This window comes from Vicugna pacos, chromosome 13 (assembly GCF_048564905.1).
Source record: "Vicugna pacos chromosome 13, VicPac4, whole genome shotgun sequence".
Lineage (NCBI taxonomy): Eukaryota > Metazoa > Chordata > Mammalia > Artiodactyla > Camelidae > Vicugna > Vicugna pacos.
The window spans coordinates 51,012,235-51,035,911 of record NC_132999.1 but is presented as its reverse complement, the minus strand read 5'-3'; the positions used below and the strand labels follow the sequence as shown (position 1 = coordinate 51,035,911).

General features: G+C 45.0%; 1 protein-coding gene across 1 annotated transcript; it reads right to left on the bottom strand.

The window, feature by feature from the left end:
• Positions 1 to 389: 389 nt before the first annotated feature.
• On the bottom strand, positions 390 to 22,396 carry CNR2 (cannabinoid receptor 2). Its single transcript, XM_015239751.3, has 2 exons — positions 22,291 to 22,396; positions 390 to 1,632 (listed from the first exon to the last, which is right to left on the bottom strand). The coding sequence occupies exon 2, from the start codon at positions 1,585 to 1,587 to the stop codon at positions 505 to 507; it is 1,083 nt and encodes a 360-aa protein (XP_015095237.1). The 5' UTR covers positions 1,588 to 1,632; positions 22,291 to 22,396; the 3' UTR covers positions 390 to 504.
• Positions 22,397 to 23,677: the final 1,281 nt, after the last annotated feature.

Here is a 23,677-nt window from a genome sequence, read left to right as displayed (position 1 = left end):
CACAGCTCTTGGTCCTCTCTGGGAAAGAGTGACCAGGAGGTAGGGCCTTTCATAGCTCCAGAACCAAGGTGGCCCCAACAATTAAGCAGGAAGAAGGGCTGGCCAGCCATCCCATCTGATACCCTGAAACCCCAGGAGAGTGATGTTCTCAGATTTCCTCTGAGTCCCTCTCTGCTGAGCCTGAAAGCTCCTCCTGGCTCCTGTGGGCTCTGGAGAATGCAGGCTCTAAGCTGACATGTTGGGACGGTTGTCCTGACCTGCACTGAGCCTGTCTCAGACCTCTTGCCTCCTGCCCACCTTACCACACCTCATAAACTGTGTGCAGATGGGCATGGCCAGGCTACCCTTCAGGGGTCAGTGCCAACACTCATCAGTAGAAGGGGATAAGTGTCCAGACCTCTGGGGTTGGTTTAAGCAAGATAAGAGGGTCAAGGCCATGAAATCTCCTCCAGGGAGTGAAATGATTTCTGACTTGGCTTGTTTAAAACTGTGAAGGAGGCCTCATCAGCGATCAGAGCAGTATAGAACTCTGGAGTCTGGCCCCTGGGTGATTTTCACATCAGCCTCTGTCTCAGTGACTGAGGACCGCGGGAAGTCTTCCTTTCCTTCAGGCCCGAGGCCCCTCAGGCGCTTCTTCCAGTGGGCCAGGCAGTGGTCTGCCGAGCTGCGAATCTCCCTACTCCTCAGGGCATAGATAATGGGGTTGACCATCGAGTTAGCAAGACAGAGTAAGGAGCAGAAGGCGAAGACCTTCTTGACCTGGTCACTTAGAGTGGTGGCCAGGCTGTAGACCATGAGGACCAGAACCGGGAACCAGCATATGAAGAGCACAGCCACCAGCACCCCCAGGGTCTTGGCCAACCGCACATCCAGCCTCATCCGGGCCATTCCTGGCACTTGCCTGTCCTGGTGCTCAGCCAAGCTGGCTACATGCTGATGGGCCTTCCAGAGGACATGCCCGTAGGTGTAGATGATGCCAGAGAAGAGGATGGCGATGAACAGGAGCCAGCCCAGCAGATAGTCATTGGGGATCAGGGGGAAAAGCTCAGAGCAGGGCCTGGGACAGCAAGTCCATCCCATGAGGGGCAGGTAGGAGACCAATGCTGAGAGGACCCACATGGAGCCAAGGGTCACCAGTGCCCTCCCACGGGTGAGTAACGCTTTGTATGTAGGTGGGTAGCGTAGACAGAGGTAGCGGTCAATGGCAGTCAGCAGCAGGCTGCCTACAGAGGCTGTGAAGGTCAAAGTCACGCTGCCAATCTTCAGCAGGAAGACAGTTTTGGAATCCACGCCGTGGAAGACGTGGAAATTTATAAAGTTGCAGGCGAAGATCACACTGGCCAGAAAGTCAGCCCCAGCCAAGCTGCTGATAAACAGATACGAGGGCTTCTTGCGGAGCCGATGTGAGGACAGGATCAGGTAGAGCACAGCAAGGTTCTCCAGGGCGCTAAGCAGGCTCAGGGAGGTGCACAGCACTGCGATAGCTATCTTCTGGGAATTGCTCAGGACCATGTAATCCTTCATGGGGTTGAAATCCAAGCCATCCCGGGAGCCATTGGCTGCCTCTGTCTCCCAGCATCGCTCCATGGGGAGGGTCTCTCAGCTTCTGCTGGGCTTGCCAAGAGGCCCTTGCTGTAGTACAATGAGAAGAAGAAATGAGTCTTTTTCATTTTTTGGGAAGAGGAGGTTATTTATTTATTTATTTCTAGAGGAGTTATCAGGGATTGAACCCAGGACCTTGTGCATGCTAAGCACTCTCTCCCACTCCAAGTGAGTCTTTTTCAATCAGGGCAATAATAACCTCACTCATCACAGACTCTAGTCGAATCCTTTACCTGTGTGAGTCATATGTTGAAAGGATGATTTATATTTGTTGCTCTGTGTTTTACCCTTTCTCCATCCATCCTAGAAGGGTGCTAGGTCTGTACTGGTTGCCTTAGGAGAGATCTGTGGGAATTCAAGAAGCAGAAGTGATCTGCAAGTTTTTGGCCTTAAAAAAAAAGTCTCCACCTAAGATTTACTTTCAAAAGTATACGAAATCTCCAAGGGTCAAAAGCCGAGAGGAAATCCAAACCAAGAAAACATGGAATCCAGAGTGAATTCCAGAGTGATGTTTACGCATTGGTGTTTTATTTTGCTTTGTTTGCCAGTTTTGGTAAGTAAGATGCTGAAATTTGTGGGAGACATGCCTTTGGTTTCATACCACTTGCTTTGCCAGATAAAACAGAGGAGTCTAGATATATTTGAATGTCAGATAATGAATTATTTTTTAGTATAAGTATGTCCTAAATATTGAGAAGAAAACCCAGGGCACCCAAATATTGAATGGGACATTATTAGATATTATTAGAAATTCAGCTCAAAATTTCTCTAGAGGGATGTACTCTCTAGCCAGGTCACACACGATTTCCACATATAAAGAGGCCCATGGAATTTGAGCTCAAGATGCAAAATTACAAAATGCATAAGGAAACATGAATAAAAGTTAGCAGAAATGTCTAAATAAAATTAGACTTCCAAGGACTTCATATAATTTTTGGGTTTATGTTATAAAATATGTTTAATATGATTAAACAATAAGGAATCAAAAAAGGGATTACTTAATGAGAGACTAGGCAGATCTGGAAAAGGATCAAGTAGAATTTCTGGAAGTGAAAAGTAAAGTCATTGAAAAAAGAAATTCTCAAACGTAGGTCACAGAGCAGAACAGACTAGTTGAAAAGCATTGATCTCAAAGGTGGAGCTGAAGAAACCTCTCAAAATGCAGCACAAGGATATAAAGAGATGGGAAATATGAAAGAGAGGTTAAGAGACATGAAAGGTTGAATGAAAAGGTTTAAAATGGATTTAACAGGAGTTTCAGAAGGAAAGAATAGAATTGGTTTTAGGCATTGGGGAGGCCATATGCAAAGAGATGATGGTGGAGAATTACCCAGAGTTCTCTTGGACATAACTCCTCAGATTCAGAAATCACAGTGCACTTCAAGCAGAATTTCATTCACATGCATCATAATAAAACTCTAGAATGCCAAAGACAAGTGGAAAAAATTAAGAGCAATCAGAAATTAGAACACCTCCTCACACCATACTCAAAAATAAACTCAAAATGGCTTAAAGACTTAAACACAAGACAAGACACTATAAGCCTCATAGAAGAAAATATACACAAAACATTTTCTGACATAAATCTCAGCAATGTTCTCCCAGGGCAGTCTACCCAGGCAATATAAATGAAAACAAAAATAAAAAAAATGAGACCTAATTCAACTTATGAGCTTTTGCACAGCAAAGGAAACCATAAGCAAAACAAAAAGACAACCTACAGAACAGGAGAAAATATTTGCAAAACGTGAGACTGACAAGGGCTTAAATTCTAGAATATACAAACAGCTCATACAACTTAATAATAAAAAAGCAAACAACCCAATCCAAAAATGGGCAGAAAACTCAAACAAGCAATTCTCCAATGAGGACATACAAATGGCCAATAGGCACATGAAAAAATGCTCAGTATCGCTAATTATCAGAGAAATGCAAATCAAAACTACAATGAGATATCACCACACACCAGTTAGAGTGGCCATCATTAAAAAGTCCACAAATGATAAACGTTGGAAAAGGGAACCCTCCTACACTGTTGGTGGGAATGTAGTTTGGTGCAGCTGTCATGGAAAACAGTAAGGAGATTCCTCAAAAGACTGAAAATAGATTTACCATATGATCCAGCAATCCCACTCCTGGGCATATATCCAGAGGGAAACTTAATTCAAAAAGATACATGCACCCCAGTGTTCATAGCAGCACTGTTTACAACAGCCAAGACATAGAAACAGCATAAATGTTCATCGACAGATGACTGGATAAAGAAACTGTGGTACATATATACAGTGAAACACTACTCAGCCATAAAAAATAATAAAATAATGTCATTTGCAGCAGCATGGATGGACCTGGAGATCATCATTCTAAGTGAAGTGGGCTGGAAAGAGAAAGAAAAATGCCATTTTATATCACTCATGTGGAATCTAAAAAAAAAATAAGGCCACAAATGAACTACTTATTATTTATAACTTAGATGATTGATTTCTTAAATATGCATAAGCACGTTTGACTGTCCTTTATAATTGGATTACTGCATTCTGTTGATTCTTATTTTATGATTGGCTTTATTCCTTTGATAACTATGTTAAGTTAAAAAAGTTAAAGCTCTGATCTGTTCTTAGAAACAATGATCAGTACATATATGAAACTAAAAAAATATGTGCAGTATATTATATATGTATTTACATGCAATATAATGTATATGTGCAGTCAAACTGTAATAATTCTACCTAATGAAACTGAAAAAGGAAAAAAAAGAATAAAATAATGCCATTTGCAGCAACATGGATGGGCCTAGAGACTGTCATTCTAAGTGAAGTAAGCCAGAAAGAGAAAGAAAAATACCATATGATAACACTTACATGTGGAGTCTAAAAAAAAAAGACGAACTTATTTTCAGAACAGAAACAGACTCACAGACATAGAAAACAAACTTATGGTTATGGGGAGGGGAAGGGTGTGGGAAGGGATAAATTGGGAGTTTGAGATTTGCAGATACTAACTCATATATATAAAATAGACAAACAAGTTCATACTGTATAGCACAGGGAACGATAATCAATATTTTGTAGCAACTTATGGTGAAAAAGAATATGAAAAGAAATGTATGTACGTTCATGTATGACTGAAGCATTATGCTGTACACCAGTAATTGACACAACACTGTAAACTAACCATACGTCAATAAATATATATATACTATAAAAAGAAAAAGAAAAGCAATCAGAGAGAGAAGACACACTATCAGAAAAAGGAATCACCATTACATTTAAAAGCAGATTTGCCAGTAACAATTATAGTAGCCAGAAGATGGAAGGAAAAAAGCTAAACTATCACTTAAAATAAAAAAATAGAAATAGAACTGTCCACCAATAGACCTTCACTGAAGGAACGTCAGAAGGATATGCCATCCTTTAAGGAAATTCTAAAGGAGAGGGAGATTCTTCATAGCAGGAAGAACAGAAAGGCAAGAAGGAACTGTGAACAAATGAGTTGATAAATTAATGTGTAAATGAAACAAATGTCTGTATAAAGTAATAATAATAATAAATGACTGAGTCTGATTTGGAGGATATAAAAACAAAGTGGAAGTGAAATCGTGAATGACAGTAACACGAGAATGACAAGTAACACAAGCCAAGAGAGAGCTGAATAGAGCTGAAGCTTTATTTAGGAAGTGAATAAAGGCATTGATCAAGTTTAGGCTTTAAAAAATCGAGCATTGTCTCTTACTTGATTTACTATAATAGCTTCCTAACTGACTCCCTGTTTTTAACCAGGCCTGTCTAATTTCAGCACAACAGCCAGGGTGATCCTTTTAAAATATGTCAGATCATACCACTCCTCTTTCCCAAACCCCACATGGCACCTATTCCACTCAACATAAAAGCCAAAGTACTTACAATGGCCTAGAAGTCTGCGTGTGTTCGGGCCCCATTATCACTCTGCCCTCCCTACTAACCATGCTTCCCTTGATCAACTAGTGTTGGCCACACTAGCTTACTAATGGATTCTCTCTCCTGCCACAGGGCCTTTGCACAATCTGTTCCCGCTGCCTTACTCTTTTCTACGCTTGGTTCAATCTTACCTTCTTCAAGTTGTGGCTGAAATTTTGCCTTTTCAATGATATCCACCCTATCATCCTATTTAAAATTGTAACTCACCTCACCCTCCTGCTTTTCTGGTCCCCCTCACTCTGCTCTATATGTATTTTTTCCATATCACTTATCACTGAACATATAATTTACATAATTTACCTGTTTATTATGCTTTATTGTTTATTGCCACTAGAATTTGAATTCCCTAAGGTCAAGGAACTGACTATTTTGTTTACTGATATAAGGACTTAGAATAGTTTCTGGTACATAATAGGTACTCAATAAATGTGGAACTGAACTGAAGTGGAATTGAATAGTGAGTGATTTTTAGCATTCCTCTTTCAGAAGTTGATAGATTAAGCAGATAATATACTTGTTGATAGGATATATAAAATTTGACCGTGTAATTACAAGCTTGATCTAACAGTTATATATGGAACTTAGCACCCAATAATTAGAGAATACTCACTGTTTTCAAGCAAATGTGGACATTTACCAAACCTGGCCTCACCTTAGGTGAAAAGCAAATCACAATACATTTTTAAGTAATTTGTAACATACAAACCACTTTTTCTGACCACAGTGCAATTTATTTCGAAATCAAGAACTTAAAAAATGTAACTAACAAATTTCGCAGGTATGAAGCTTCTGAATCAAAAAATCATAAAGGAAGTTAGAAAATACTTAGAATTGTAGTGTATTAAAATTCATGGATACTGAAAGGGAAATTTATAGCCCTCCATGCTCATATAAGAAACGAAAAAAGACTAATGAGCTAAACATCCAACTCACAAAATTAGAAAAAGAACAACAGCATAAATACAAAGCAGGCAGAAGACGGAAATAATAAGACCCGAAATTGATGACGTGGGAAAACAATAGAGAATAAAAAGCCCTGACAAAAACTGAAACTAGTTCTTTGAAAAGATAATAAAACAGACAAACCTCAGGCAAGTTTACTTGAAGAAAAAGGAGAGAACCCACAAATAAGAAAAATACCAGGCATGAAAGAAAAGGTATTGAACCTCAACAGATCCACAGAAATGCAAATTTCACTCCCATAGACTGGCAAAAAAAATGAATGTGACAATGTCAGGCACTAGAGAAGGTGTGGAGCAAGAAATTTCAGCGCTGTGATGAGGGTGTCAGTTGGCACGAACACTTTGGAGAGCAGTTTGGTAAAATCTCACAATGTTGAAGATGAGCCCCTTCCCTTGGATACACCAATTCCACTCCTGAGAATGTGCCCAAGGAGACACGTACAAGTGTGTTCATTTCAGCATTTTTGAAATAGCAAGAAAAAAAAAAGAAAAAAATGTCCATCAACTGGAAAATGGAGAAATTATAGTACATTCATAGAAAGAAATACACAAAGCAGTAAAAAATGAACCAGAACTATATGTATCAACAAGGATAAATCTTAACCACACAACATTGAGCCCAAAGTCCAATTCCCTTAGACGAATGGAGAGGATTTATAACATAGATGAAGAGAAGAAAACTTGTAGGCAGTAGCAGAGGAATTAGAGAAGTAGGAGGGAGGGCAGGGTTTTTTCCAGACTAGACTAGAAAGCAATGCCTTGACTGAGACAAAAGCAAAAAAGAAAAGCACTCTTTTATGTAGGCATTTCTATGTATTCTTTAGTGGTTTCCTGCCCCCTGTACCTCAAAACATTAAACATTAAGACACTAAAAAGTAGCTACTATTGAAAAATGGAAAAGTAGGCACATGAAAATTCACAACAGTATTTTATAAGGTTTAAATGTTTTATTTAAACTCAAATAGAATTTTTTGGCACTCATTTAAATTTTGTGGCTGAGGTGAGCTCCCCGCTTTCCTCACCCTGGTCTTGAGAGAGGTTCTCAGGGAGTGGGTGTTGGGAAGAGAGAGGTCTGTGGCTTCCAGGGCAGAGGTGTCTTGCTGTATCTGGGAACTTCACGGCATTTCCTTTTCTTTCTTTTCTTTTTTAAGGTGGGGGAGGTAATTAAGTTGACTTATTTTGATGGCGGTATAGAGGATTGAACCCAGGACCTTGTGCATGCCCGGCACACACTCTACCACTGAGCTACAGCTTCCCCCTCCACAGCATTTTCAAATCTCCCCTCACAAGAACCTCCAGGGTAGGGTGTGCTGATGCTCACTTTATAGAGGAAGAAGGCTTAGGAATGATGAGCTCTCTGAGCTTTCGGTCCTCAGTTTCCTTGTCTATAAAATGGGGATAATGATGGTAGCCCACCGTAGCGATAATTCATTTTATGAGGGCTAAGTGAATTAATACATAAAATATACTTAGAAGAGAGCTTGACACTGCAGGTACTTGCTGAGGATGACCTAGTTATTTAAGTGTGAGAACTGGAGTTCAACTCCAGCTCTGTCTACCTGCACCATAAATGTGGTTAGTCTGAATGGAGATGTGCCTTATGTGTGAATACACACCAGATTTCAAAGACAGTACGGAAAAAAGAAGGTAAAAGAGCTCATTGATCATTTTTATACTGTGCTGACAGCAAGGTCAGAAGCGTACTCCTCCACAGCCGCTGCGGGAGCCCCTGTGCAGCACTACTGGCTAACACAATTCCCCAAATAGTTCTGCTTTCTTGCCCCTTTGCCCCCAGGGTTCCTTTCCCTGGCTCACCATTCTCTTGGACTCATCTTTCACTCAGTGAAGGCTCGCTTGACCAACCCCCGCCACCACCATCCCGAGTCACACACCACGTTCCCAGCCTTAGTCTGCGTGTATTATAACCAGTTCTGCATTAGTCTTGTCTCCAACCAGATTAATAAGTGCATTAACCAACACTGGTATGGAATTCAACTTCTACAAAATATTTTTCTCAGCCACAATCTAATGTAATCCGCATAATCACTGATGTAAGAATTACAATTATTGTGATTTCATGGATAATGGAGGCTCAGAGAAGTTAAACTACTTGGAGGAGGAGTTTGGAACCCATTTGGATGGAAAAGGCTGTCTCCAAATAAATAGATCCCAAGTAAGAGTGTCAGGGAGAGGAAAGTACATCAAACAGGAGATTCAAATCCTACCCCAGTGACCTTGTTCAAGATACTTAATGCCTCGGTTTTCCCATTTCTCATCTGCAAAATGGGTTTTTTGTGAGGATTTAAGTAAATTAATATAACCCATGGAAAGGCTTATTATTGTTATTATTATCATTAGGAGCATCTCCAAATGGGGATAATTCACCTGCTCAGTGAGGTTGTTGAGAATAATATGCCTAGTGTGTTATAAGAGCTTAATAAGTGGCAGCCTTTAATCCAGAGTTTTAAAATTTTTTAAGAGAGCAGAATGCTTTTTATCATCGATGGAACTCTTTTTCATAAATCAAGTAGAATCTGAGTTCATGTCACCTTTGTCCTCCCTTCTGGGCAGCTCAGATTCCTCTGTGGAGCCCTGAGGATCCAAGGAACAGACTGAAAACCTCTCATCTAATCCAACTCTATAATTTTACCATCAAGGGAACAGCCTAAGGGTGGGGATGTAATATCCTACGGTTACTCAATGCAGAGCTGGAACATCACATCCCTCAAATCGCAATCAGAACTCTTGCTCTGTAAGCATAGAGACGACCCAGGATTCAGGGTCTCAAGAGGAGCATCCTACCTCAAAAAGCTAAAAAGGGGTATTTCCCTGAGACCGATGCCCTTTGCTGAATGTTGCCACAGTCACCCCTGAGTAAGACAGGAAATGGTGCCAGTCAAGTCCTCAGCCCTGGACACGAATGAGTTACAGCTAGTGTATGCCTTTGTCAGCTCCCACATCCCCACCCTGCCATTCTGGAAGCTTCCTCCCTGCACTCCTGCAGCCCAGGTCCCATCCCCCTCCCACTCTCTTCTCATAGTTCCCTTAGGAAACAGCCCCCTCCCATCAGAGAATGGCTTACCCCACACAGAGTCCAGCCTAGAAGAGGAACGCTGGGGTGGCAGTGGCCCGCATTTGTGCCTCACCCAGGCCTGGTGTGGCCACCAACCTGTGGTTTCTGTCCAAATTAAATCAGGGCAGGAAATGCAGGCATTTGAATGGAGGTCCTAACAAGACAACATCCGACAACAGGACGCACAGAGCAACAGGAAACCCAGCTCCCGGCCTGCCTTCCCTCTGAGCAGATAGAAATCCCTTTTCTATCAGAGTCAGAGCTTCTGGCTTCCAGATGAGTTCCTCTAGGGCGAGGACTTGTCCAAATGCCCAGCCCAGAGAAAGACTCAGTGTTTGCTGCGCTGCACAGCTCTTCCACTTCCACCTCTGCCATGGCTTGTCATGTGACTTTGGGCAAGTCCCTTCAACTTTCTGAGCCCCTCTTCTCATTTGTGAAATGACAATGACAATGCCTATCCCATTTTCCTTGGGAAAACTGAATCAGCTGATGATCGCCACCATGGCTCTTTAATCTTTTCAGTAGGACTTTATGTCTGTGTGTTTGTTAGGGTGAAATGGTTCTTTTTTTAATTTTTTTTAAATCAATGTGTTTGTGGAGTTCCAAATATTAGGAGCCACCGAGGCATGCAAAAATATTCTGTGACCTGATACTGTACAAACGTAATATTAAAAGAGAACGAACCAATAGAGTGCTTTCCCCACCTAAGAAAAATGCCAATGCCCCCCAAGCTATCTGAGGCTCTTTCCCCAGAGAGTGCGTCCATGCTGCGGTGGGGGTCCGAGGCCTGGAGCCCTGACTCCTGCCTGGTGTCTGGGAAGGGAAACTTGAGTGCTGGGAAACTCTCAGGAAAAGGTACACCTGGGGTTTTTCCAATCTGAACTGAAAATGTGAAGTGAAAGCACGCTACAGTCACAGCTGGTCCCTCTGTGCTGCTGTGTTGAAAGCCTGAAGGCACCAGGGACAATGCGTGAAGTAAGACAGGGTACGGCCCTGATACACCTGCAGTGAGAAGCTGAGATTGGAGGCCAAGAGCCATTATTTTGATCTCTGACTGGGCATGGGGATGCCTGGGTTCCAGTCCCTGTTCTGCTACTGAGTGGCTTTGGGCAGGTCCCTTCTTCCTGGGTCTTTCTTTTCTCATCTTCGAAGCAGGTGGATTGACTGCATCACTTCTTAGGTCTTCTCCCAGAAACTCACCATGTTGGCTTCCCATTTCACAGGCTTGGCAACCAGATCTCCCTGGATTCAAATCCAGCTCTGTACCTTATGGGCTGTGTGATGTTGGGCAAGTTACTTCACCTATCTGAGTCTCTGTTTCATTCATCTGTAAACTGGGAGAAATACTATCCATATCACATTGTTGTGCAATCAAGTGGTCAAAATTTACTAAATGTATGGTGCTGGGCCTGGCTAATGAAAGGCAGGAAATATTCAATAGAGTTTGTTTATAGGATTCTTACAGGATTCCATGCTTGTCTTGTCCAAATCTCTTCTGAGAACTGAAGCAGGCAGAAAAGCTCTCCACTCATCCTCAGCTGACACTTTACTACCATGAAGGCCAGACCATCACATTAAAAAAAACCCTGTTTGGCTGGCATGAGCGATCCACCGGTAATAGACCAAGGTGACTTTCTTGTCTTGCTTCACAGCAGGCTGGGCTCTTGGCACTATGTCTTGTGGTAGGAAGGATGTCATGGGAACTTCCTTCCACATTTCTTCTCCTAGTCCCCCTCTGTGCTTGGTAGCCCTTGGTTGCAAGATAGTTTTCCGGAGTTCTGGGCTGTGGGCTATGTTTCTTTGCCCAAATCTTACTTTTTTCAGGCCCTCTATCAAAAGCCACCTCCTCCAGGAAGTATTCTTTGGTTTCTCTTTACCTTACACCTCCAGGTGGATGAAACTCATTGAGTCCTACTGCATGGATCACTGTCTACCTTCCATTACTTGCATCCATTCCTCACCCTGCTTCCTGGACTATGAGCTTGTAATCTTGAGAGTAGAATCTGGGTCAAGGAGTGGAGACATCTTTGTATTCTATTCCCCCTCGCACCAAAAAGAGCCTCCAGTAGATTCTTGGTTGAGATCTTTTCATGGAGGACCTGAGCTAAGCTAAGTAGCCCTCTGGAGATGGACTCAGCCCACAAGGCAATCTGATGCCCCCTGAGCCACCACTCCCTGTTCACAAGCCATGGTAGACATCACCCATCAGCCCCATCCGGCACCCTAAGCCTCACTCTGAGCTTCTCCCCATAGTGCTCCTGACCCACAGATCCAGACTTGCAGGAAGTGGCAGAACCACAAGCAGCAAGTCAAAAAGCAGAAAGTTAACTAGAAGATTCCAGGCTCTTTGACCTTGTAAACAGACCACTAGGATAGTCATTTCTAAAATGGTTTTGGCAGGGGAGATGGGACAGCATGTGAGGAAAGGAACTTAAAATTTCTCAGGTGATACAAGTCACAGGAGAAGTTTACTGATGCGAGGCAAGGTATGGAAATTGCCCTGGGGCAGGGGTGAGGAGGTGGGGGGTGATGCACTAGGCTGCCAAAGGGGTTATTTCTCAAACTCATTTCTTTCATCCATTCCTCCTGGGACTTCCAGCCCTTGAGCACAGGGCCTGGCACAAAGTAGGCACTTAAATATTTTAATTTATTGAATGAATGACCGAACAAATGTCTCTTAGGAAAAAAAGCAGATTTCTTCAGACAGACTTTCGTATTTCCTTTTGCTTCAGCTGCCAGGAAGCTCAGAGCTAAATGCAAAGCAGGCTGGCAGTCCTGGCTGATTGAGTCCTGAGGCTGGTTCCTCATTCACTTATTGCTCCTTTTACAGGTTTCCAGTGCTTTGCTTTTATTTTGACCGTCCTAATTCATAACATAGGCCACCTCCAGTGCTTTTAGGAAAGAATTTGTAATTTACAGACTTGGGACAAAAGATCATCATTAAGGTTTCCTCTATAATTCCTTTCTCAAATGTCTATTGGTTGTCAAAGAAACCCAGTCCCCATGAGTCTGCCTTGTGGGGACTACGGATTCTGTCCTGAGTCTGCAGTCCACTCACCATGCCTCCTCTCCACCCAGGGGTCTGTGGGGTTCCCACCTGCTGTCTGGACACCCGTTCTGCCTGGACTTTCCTTCCGCATTTGGCTGTATCATGTGTAGCCTCTCTCTCAGAAGGAATTTAGCTGAATGATATCTGAGTCGTCTTTCTTCTGTAGTGAAGGTTAAATGCCAGGCTTTGGAATGACGCGTTGCTGGATTCAAATCCCAGCTCTGCCACTGATGAGCTGTGTGATCTTGGGGCAAGTTACTCAGACTCTATGAGCCTCACGTTCTTCATCTGTAGCTGGGGAAACAAATACCTGTGTTCTGCTGCTTCTTCTTTTTTAACTGTTCACAAGTTTATTTCTGAGTTACAAATTTTTTTCCCCTGTAATACCTGCATTCTTGATGTGCAGATTAAATAATTGTTTAAAATAACGAAGCAGTAGCTTGGCTGCCTGATTGAACGATAGAGCGTGTGTTTGACGTAGCAGAGAGAAAAGGGCCCCAAGTTAGGAAGCAGATACTCAGGCTTTGAGCCTGGCACCGGTTAATTCTACAGAGAAGTCACTTGCTCTCTGTCGCCCCAGGACTGCCATCTGAAAGGAAGATTGGAGGATAGTGATGATGGGTGCTTGGCATTGTGCTAGCATTCTCTGCTCAGTATCTTATTTAAACCTGGTCTTATTATTATTTTCCATATTTGATAGATGAGGAAATTGGGGTCCATGGATGTTGAGAGACTGGCTGGGGCCACCAGGAACCTGTGCCCTTGTTCTCTTCTGAAGACCCATCCTATTGCTTTACATTCTTCACATCCTTCAAATACTTGGTAGATTAACTGACTAATCTGAAATCTGCCCACAGGACAGTTTTGTAGAGTGTTTTCAAATATCTTCTTCCTCTTTTCAACCACCTTATATTCCAGCCACTTCTTTTTTAGAGAATGGACGAGTAATGCCCATATTCATATCATACTCGACAGTTTGCACAGCAGGGGAGGCCTCACGGCTATTATCTGAGGCAGGTAGCGTTCCTTGAGCAAATGGGTTCAGAGAGGGCAAGTTACTTGCCCCAAATTCACAGTAAGTGGCAGGTGAAGCTAGGACTTGAACCTTTGTGTTATGACAAAGTCAAGTTGGTAAAGGGATAGAATCTAACGCATGACTCTGCCCACAGTGACACCAGACACAGGCAATCTTCTGTCTTCAGTCCCAGGGGCAAATCACATCTCTTTTCTCTTTTTGGTTTTGTCCTCTTCTGACCAGTTTTGCTCAGTCATGCCTCCATTGCTACCATTAGCTGGCTTAGATTTTGGTCCTGTTCCTACCAGCCTGGTGAAGTCCTGATCTCCTCAGCCCCCAACAGATTTGCCAGGCAGGCTGAGTTCTAGTCTTGCCTCAGCCAAGCATTAGCTTTGCACCCTTGGATAAAGTCACTTACTTCATTCATTTCTTTTCCACGGTTTCCTCATCTGTGAAATGGGAATAACAAATAGTACCTATCTTATGGGTGGTGAGGAAGCATGAGGATTAGTTGGGCTAGTGTCGTGCTTAACACAGTGCCTGGCACACCATAAGCCCTTCCCCAAGGGCAGAGGATATACATGTAAGATGTATGGGTACTATAGCTGTCTCCTCACTTTCTCAAGTTCTTTGCTAGTTGGAAAGGAGTAAGAGTGACAATGTCATCTCTGCTGTGCCCTTGGGCTGGTGCTGAGGTAGTCAAGGAGGGAGGTGGGAGGCAGGGGTGGGGCAGCGTTAGGAGAGTGGAGGGAGAAGATCCTGTGTTCGTTTGGGATTTTTGGAGCTGAGTGAACAGAAGGCTGAGAACGTGCCTGACCGATTCCTAACCAGCCCGGGGTAAAGAAGTCAGCCTGCCATCATGACAAGATCCCAAGGCCAAGAAGACAGGAGTTTGGATTCTGGTTCTAGTTTTGGGTAGAACTGATACCTAAAACCCTCAGGCAAAGCAGTCCCCTTCTTGGGAGGGTCTAGCTCAAGTGGTAGAGCACATGCTTAGCATGCATGAGGTCCTGGGTTCAATCCCCAGTACCCCCTCTAAAAAATAAATAAGTAAATAAATCTAATTAACCCCCCAAAAGTTAAACAAACAAACAAACAAACAAAGAACCACACACACACAAAAACCAGTTCCCTTCTCAACATCCATCTGCACCAGGAAGTTATCTCTTGAGATCTCAAAAACTTTCCAATTGTAAGTTGTGCAATTACCACACGGGGTGGGGCGGGGCAGAGGTGGGGGTGGGTGGGGGGATTTGTCAAGTTGCAAAAGAGCTGGCTTGAGAAAGCCTGGAGCCACAGTTCTCAGACTTCATGGTCTCAGCACCCCTTTACCATCTTAAAAGTCACCCAGACTCTGAAGGGCTTTCCCTGATGTAGGTTACATCTTTCAGTGCTTACTGGATTAGAAAATAAAGCTGACAGCTTAAAAACTATATTTAATAAACCTGTTGCATGTTCATAGAAATAATATGTTTTTAATGAAGATAATTGGAGGGGAGAGCAAACCTCTTTATTGTCTGGGGACTGGATTCTCATCTCTGCTTCTGCATTCAGTCTGCTGTGATGTGTCACTGTGGTTAAAGTGTATGAAGAAAATGAATTTGTCCCAGTCCCTTAGTGCTTCCTTTGTGGCAGGCACTGCAAGGAGGCTTTTTCACCTGCACTGTCTCCTTTATTCTGCAAACGGCCCTTGCTGGTAGACTGTCTTATTTTCACTGTCTTAGAGGTGAGGAAGCTGAGGCTCAGCTAGATGGATTTGCCCAAGGCCACGTGGCTGCTGGGTGGCAGAGTCAGAACTCACAGGCAGGCTGCTCTGTGCTCTGCACAGCTGGGGCCCCAGAAGGCAGGTGGGCCCAGATGGAGGGGGACGGGGTCTCTCTCACACTCTGGGCAACAATCTCTTCTCTGGTCTCCTTTCCTCCTGGGACCATTTTCTGTAACCAGAGTCTCCAACACCAACCTTAGCAGCCAGGGCTCTGGAACGCCAGCTCCCAGAGAGCAGGTGCTCACTGTCTGTCTTGTTCGCTACTGTGTCTCAGGTGCCTAGAATGCTGCCTGGCACCTGGCAGCTGCTCAAAAAATATCTGTCAGATGAATTAGTCAAAGGAGTTCTCTGACACTTGTGAAAATCCTCAAGGAGGGTTACCTTCAACAAGATTCTCAGAGTAGACGCAACTGATTGATTTCTAGGGGAAAAGATGGCTTGATGGAATATATATATCAGCAAGAAGGGCATCCTGGACTAAGGTTTCAAAACTGACTCTCAAAGGATCTGTGGCAAGAGGACTTAGGAAAAGCCTTTGAGAGCGTGAACTGCCTCGCCTGGAACATATGGGTGAGAGTGGGATGGGGGACTCTACCTTAATACCAACTGCTTGCAGTGGGCCACGCACTGGGCTTCGCATGCAAACTCAGTTACTCCTCACAACAAGCCGGGGAGGGTGGTGCTGTTCTCATGTGGTCTCTCTTTCACAGTCCAGGAGACAGAAGCACGTGGAGATGAGGTCACTTGCCTGAGGTTATACAAAGGGGCAGAGCCCAATTTGAACCCAGGTCCAGGCCTGTCATCCTCACACCTCCTGCTCCAGGTTGCTCAGCTGGATCCCACAGCTTTCTCCTGGGGACCTCTATGCTTTCTGGGGGGAGCTTTTGCCTTCCTGTAAGTACATAAGGTTCCCTGTTTCCTACTTCACCAGATCCCAGGATTCAGAGTCTCAGGAGGAGCACTCTGGGTCTCTGCTCATTGTCTTCATTTTTATGATAGGAACTAAAAGGCTTATTATGTTCCTCTTTCAAAGAAAATTTTCAGAACTCAGTCATTAAAGTCTAAATGCCTGATAAGACTCTCTGGCTCTCCCTTGCCAGGCAGGTAGCTTGCTGCTGCTGAAAACTTGGTCTGGAGTTACTGGGAAGTGTGGTGAGGGAGCAGGTGCGTTTGGGAGCACTGCTAAAACTGTTCAAATTACACCTAGAACTGGCTAGTCACCCCTTCTGCCCATGAAATGCTCTCCTGTAGGACAGGCGTGTAACCAGGGAGATGGAGAGGCCCTTGAATGATGACTTTTCACGGCAGCTTCTCTGTGTACAGCAGAGCATAGGAAAAGGTTAACCGCGCGGCGGCTCTTCTGAATCCTCTGTGGTTTCCCTGCAGGCTGCTCTGCCTCCTCCTGGCGTGGCCAGATCCCAGAGGGTGGGGTCCCCATCTCACTTTGATTCTGATTGTTTCTAGGGTTACAGCAGTGAGGGCGGAGGTTACTACTCGGGCTGGTTCCCAGAGCAGAGGCGGGAGTGGTGGGGTGATGACGCGGAGAACCCTGGAGGCTTAGCTCTCGAACCGCGCTGGTGATCATGGCAAAAATAGAAAGTTACACTGAAGGGGCGCTAACTGTATACTGTGTGCCAGACACCGTGCTATGCACTTGACACATTAACTTATATACTCCACATTACAGGCCATCTACTCTACATGACAAGCTAGTGAGGGGACTGGTATCACTCCCATTGTACAATTGAGGAAACTGGCACCAACAAAGAGACTGAGTAATAGGGCTTCAGGCTACTGAGATCTGTGGGTGGTGACAGAGTGGCTGGAGGGTCACAGGGGCAGCTGGACAGAGGCTGATGATAAATTAATCTTGGTGTGGGCACTCAGGCCATGGAGAGATGAGGAGAGGCCAGAGATGGGACAGACATCTGCGCAGGTGATCTTCACCCACGCTCCACAGTAGCCCTTTAGGACAGAATGAATTAATGTGCCTCTGGGGGTACCATTTCCGGCCTGGGACTTGGGATCAGATCCAGCAGCATGGATTCCTTCAGTACACTAACCGACAATGGGGCCTGGATTTCTATCTCCTGCTTCTGTGAAGAGAGCTGGTTAACAGGTCAGGATCAGCTTAGAATAAGAAGGGAGAAGATAGACAGAGATTTAAGAGACAGCCCTGAGTCACAGTTGTGAGTTTTGATTCTGCCCCTCATTAAATCTGTGGTCTCTTGGGCAAATTACCTCACCATCCTAAGCTTCAGTGTCCTCATCTGTAAAATGGGGAGAATGAAATTATCTCCGCTCAGGGCTGTTGTGAGGAGTGAAGGGGGTGGTGGCACGTAGAAAATGCATAGCACAGTGCCTGGGTGGCACTTAATCCATTCTCGATAAATGTTAGCTACTGTGTTTCTTGTCTTTGTGTCCACTTCCTCTGTCAGTTTACTAAAGGATCACATCCAAAATCTAAAGAATAAAATAAAAATAGAATGAGGTGATAGGACTAAACCATCTCCTTTGACTCAGGAACTATCTCACAGTAACATAGAATTTTACACACCCGGCCACCCTGCTGAGGATTATTTGGACTATGTCAATAATGTTCTATGGTCCATGAAAAGGAAGTGTTTTTAAGTCAAGTGTACTATTTTTAATAAGTGTATTATTTCAAAAATTTCCCTAGCATTTATTTTATTTAAATTACATGCATCATGTGTGAAAACAAAGTTGACTTCTTCCCACTTTCTCAGTGGCATATGTGCTTGATTTACTTTACATTCACCACATAAGAAAATGCATGGTTGCTGGACAAACTTTAAAGTGGTGTCTTATTGGGGAGCTAAATGTACATTAAGATGCACTAAAATGTAACAAGAGGACAGAAATCACTCTCATGAGCAGGGGGTTTGCATTCTTGCATTTGATGCTTGAAAAGCTGATCTGTACCTTTTAAAAATAATTTGATGTTTGTTATATGGCAAGATAAGATAGATCTCAGGTCCCTATTTGCAAGCACCCCTCTGCATAGGCCTTGCAAGTATAGCTCACCTCTACGTCCAACACAGGGCAAGAAAACACAGGCCAAGAAAGAGTACATGTTATCTTCTCTTTTTAACAATCTTTGAAATTTTATGACTTACAAGAATTCACTGATAACCAGATTTTACCAGATAAATGCAATTTATGAATCTTGAAGCAGATTTGCAAAGGGGGCGCCATCTTCCTTCTAGTTCCCAGTACTTTCAACCTCAGAGTTCCCTTTGCTTCCTTTCATTAATCATTGGTTCATTAAAGGTATAAATGAAACAATATAAGATTAAGAATAAGACCAATGTAAAACCATGTACCAGCCAAAGCCAAAGTGGTTTTTGCAGCCTGGTTGGGAGTCATGAGGTTATCATTTGTTTGATCACACTTTCTGGGATTCTTCCACTTATCTTAAGAGGCTCTTACACTGAGAAAATATCTTTTAAATACCAAGATAATTATTCACTAATTTAAAAAAATGGAAACATTCTAATAATGTGAACCTTCTGGTAGATCTCCTTCCCTGTTGGGAAAAGCTGGTGGAAAGTAGTGAACAGACAGACCTGGGCTTGACTCGTGTCCCTACCATTTACCTGCTGTGTCTGAGCCTCAGTGGCCTCATCTGTCCAGTGGGTATTATTAACACTGGCCTCATGTGAAAACTTAGAGAAGGTCCGTGAAGCACCTCACTACCCACTGGTCCTCAGCAAGCTCCTAACCCCTGCCATTGGCTCCATCAGATTCCCCAGCACTTAGACAGATTCATGGAGACAAATTGAGGACCGACTCATTGAGTTCCGACAGAGGCAACACCGTGAACACAGCTGTGGTTCTCAAAGAGGAACTTTGGGGTGGCCCCAAACCCCAGGGAGAAGAAAGCAGGGGGACTGTGGTGGGAGGGGCTGCCTCTGACTCACAGTGCGAGCAGATCAAGGGGCCTCCCCTGTGGAGGTGGGAGCAGGTGGGGGAGGAGAGGAGAAGAAGCAAGACCCACAGGATACCCAACCCACCCACGTAGTCACTTCTGCCCGAGGCCTCACCAGCATCTTCCCCATCTGGATAGGACGCCAACAGCCTTCCTCCCCACGCTTGGGTCTAATGACACTGGGGAGGCTCCTCCCCACCTGATGTACCTCCTTGATCTGCCCTGGTCTGCCATTTTCTTTCCTTTGGGGTCTTCACCGCATGGGGGTGAGGGCAGGACACACCCCATCTCTGTGGACCCTACCTCTCCAGGAGATGGTGGAAGAGGCAATAGTGGTCTTGCCTCTGCTGAGAGGGGGCTGACCATTCCTCGAGCCTGCAGAGTGCTCACGAGGCGCTTTCCACACCTGCCCTCCTGTTTGGTTCTCACCACAACAGAGTGCGGTTCTGGATTCAGACCGACCTGGGTTTGAGTCTTGGCTTTGCCATGTGACCAGCTGTGTGACTGTGGGCAAGGTCTCACATGCGTGTGAACTTGTTTCTCACCTCTCAAATGTGGGCAGCGGTGGCAGCTTCCTCACAGGCTGCGGCGAGGATTGATGAGGTGAGGCCCCAGCAGGTAGCTCGAGGACGCTCAGTAAAAAGCTTCAGAAAATAAACACGCACCCCTTTGAGACAGGCAGGTAACGCAGCTATAGTTTCATTTTTAGAGTTGAAGAGACTAAGGTTTAGAAAGGCGATGTGACTCAGCCAAGGTGAGCTGACTAATTAATGAGGGAGACTAGAGGATTTGGTGATTGACAGTACCAGCTTTGGAGCCCACAGAGCGGGGCTCGACACGGGCTCCACTCCTCCTTGGCCATGTGACCTTGAGTGAGTCCCCATTGCCTTTGAGCCCTGGTTTTCCTTCTCTGTGAGGTAGGACAGCCTGTCTCCCTTCAAAGGGCTCCCTCGGGGTCTCCTGGCTTGGGGACTTTTGGCAGGGGTGCGGGGAGAAAGCAGAAGCTATCTGAAGACAGCCCTTCTTCCTGTCCTTTGTGAAAAGCTCAATGAGAAGGTTAAGCTGGTGTCCCAGGTGGGTGGGGAGAGAAGAGCCTGCGTTTGTGACCCAAAGCCAAGGAGAAAGGAGAGATTGGCCCCACACAGGAAAGGGACCAGAGGTCATGGGTCCCTTGATTTCTGGCCTGGAAGTGCCTTGGAGAGATGGCGGGACCTCTGGGGGAAGTTGCCAGGTGGCACACACTGGAGACTGAACCCAAGACACAGTGGATTCGAGTTGACAAAGAATCGGACTCCAGACATGCCAGGGAAGTGGACAGGGCTGGACTTCGGGGAATTAAAGCCCTTTGGACAATGGACATTCATCCATGGGAGGAGCTGGGGTGGCTTCTCTCACTGTGTGCTCTGTAGGTGACCCTAAGAGTTGGTGTGTGATGCTAGAAGGTGGGGATGAGGGCTGAGGGAAGCTCAGTACAGCCTGAGTTCAATTTCTGACAAGCCTAGTAAGATGAATGCTCAGAGACTAACTGAATATGCTTTAATAAGAATGAATAAAAGAACCTTTTATGCACATCTGAGAGCATGGGGTCAGATTAACAGAGGTAACAAACTGAGGAGGGAGGAAAAGAGACTGGCGCTGGAAGGCTCTGCTCACCTGAGCCCGGCCATCATTTTCCTGCCTTAAACTGGCCTTAACCAGCCAAGGGTAATGGACGTGCTTCATTGATAGAAATTGATGCTGGGGCCCATGGCAGGTTAGAGGGCCATCTCTGGGTGAGCCACAAGGTGGTTACAGGGCTGGGACCAGTGTCATAAGGATGCTACCTCCCAGGACCTCCCCACATTCCTCCCCAGCCCCTCCTCCACCTCAGTCCTGGTCTTCATGCCCCGAGGGTGTCTACTCACCACCCATTCTAAGGAAAAACAGCCCCCAGTCCCATGTACCCTCATCTCTAATCCACAGCAAGGGCAGATGGGGTGAAGCTCAGAATCTCTACTTCAACAACTTGCTGAGCCCAGCGCTGGTACCCATCCTGGTGCCAGTATCATCCAGGTAACCCTCTCACAAGCCTATGAGCGATGGTCTCAGGCCCAAATTTCTCAGAAGAGGAAGCTGAGTGGGAGAGAAGTGGAATGGTTTGTCTGAGGCCATAGGGTTACCAGCGGCAGCACTGGAGTTCACCCCCGGCACGCTGGTCAGCACTACTATTCGTGCAGCGGAACCTCCAGGGAAGTGGACCTCTGGCCTCCTGAGCTTACTGCGGACTAGGCTGCACTACCGAGCTGCCCCAACTGGGCAAGCTGTGTCTCCCTGTGGTCAGTTTCCTCACCTGTAAGACGAAGGCCAGGACTTACCAGATGGTCTCTAAGGCCTCTTCCAGCCCTAGTCTTTTGGGGTTCTTTCCTGGCCCACCGTCTTCTATCTAAGCCTGCACCTTGTAAGTGATTGGAGAGTGGGCTGTGGAGCTGGAGTGCCTAAATTCAAGCCCAGTGTGCTCGCTTACTGCCCTTGTGACCTCAGGTAAGTCACCAGCCCTCGTCTGTAGAGTGGGGAATGCTGATCGCACTTACTGCAGACCGTGGTGAGGGTGAAATAAGTTAAATCGTGAGAGGCCCTTGGAGCAGCACCTGCCACTCAGTGGAGGCTGGGATGATCGCCCTCTGTCCTGACTTTGGTGGACATGACAGCTGGGAGCTGCTGCTTGTCCTGTCGGAGGGTGAGGATTGCACCAGCCCTGAGCCTTTTCGGGGCTGGTCTTCGAAAACCTCAGGAATCCTCCTAGGACATCAATCCCCTGGCCCTGGGGCAGCCCCACCCAGCCTCTTACAATCCCAGAGGGCCAGAGTCAGGTAAGAATTCAGGTTTTCTGGGATGACGAAGAAGCCCAAAATAAAATAACAACAAAAAAAAGCTACTCACGGTTGTCTGTGGCTGAGCTCCCTGACCCTGCTGGGCGCTGGGGAGTCCCAGTGGTGGTGTGTCTAAGGCTGGGACCTGGGTTCCAGTCAGAGCTCCAGTTGGGCTTCTGCCCCCAAACCAGCTTTCTCTTGCTTTTGCTTTCTCACAGATGAGTGAGTGTGGGTTGCTCTGGCCTTCCGTCCCTGTTACCACTTCCCCTCCGGGTCCCCAGTGCCACAAGATTCTTGCCCTTGCAGTTCAACTGTTTCTCATTGGGTTCTCTGGCCAGGGTAAAGGCCCTGGAGTCCAATCCAGCCTAGCTGTTATGACTTTGAACAATTCACTCAACCTCCCTAAACCTTAGTTTCTTCATCTGTAAAATGGGGATAATGAACCAGCCTTACACAGATCAACTAAGAGAACATTCCATTCTAGTGTCTCTTCCCCACCAGACCAGATCTTTGAAATCCAAATGCCTGTAGGCACCAGGCAGATAACATAAATGGGTAGAGGGTGCTGGTACAGGGCAATAGGGAGTGGTGGGGACTGTGGGGAATGAGGGAACATTTCTAAGCTCCAGGCAAACCTTGCCACTTGGGAGTGCAGACCTAAATGCCAGATGTTCTAAGCATTTGGAAGATGTGCCACATTTTCCAAGAGATACTAGAAATCCTGATTTTTATGTAACGGCTTCCAACTTTAGAATGTTGACCACAAAGTCAAATCTTTTAAAAATGCTATGTGGGGCAAATCAAACACCACTTTCAGTGTATGTTTGCTAGACCATGAGCTGCCTGAGGGCAAGGAGTGTGTCTCTAATGCCCAGTCCTGACATGGTTCAAACTGTTTTTACCCCTGTTATCACATAGAATATTTAACGAGAATCTACTTCTCCCTTGGGATACACAGATGAGTATGATAAAGTTCCTGCCCTCCAGGGTAATGACCTTGTTTCATCTCATCAGATCTTTTCACGTACTGCTCCTCAAAACCCAGGCCCAAGGGATAGAGCTGGGCCAGTAGTTCTCAAGAAGAGAGATTTTGCCCCCAAAGTAGAGTTGCTAGATTCAGCAAGTGAAAACACAGGATGGTAATTTTTGAGACATACATATAGTAAAAAATTATTTTTTGTTTCACTGAAATTGAAACTTAACTTGGAATTCTTTTTTTTTTATTGAAGTATAGTTAGTTATAATCTGTCAATTTCTGGTGTACAGCACAATGTCCCACTCACGCATATCCATACATATATTCATTTTCATATTCTTTTTCACTAAAGGTTATTACAAGATATTGATCCCTGTGCTATACAGAAGAAGTTTGGTTTCTTTAAAATCTGTTTTTATATATAGTGGCTAACATTTGCAAATCTCAAATTCTTAACTGGGCAGTCTATATTTGATCTGGC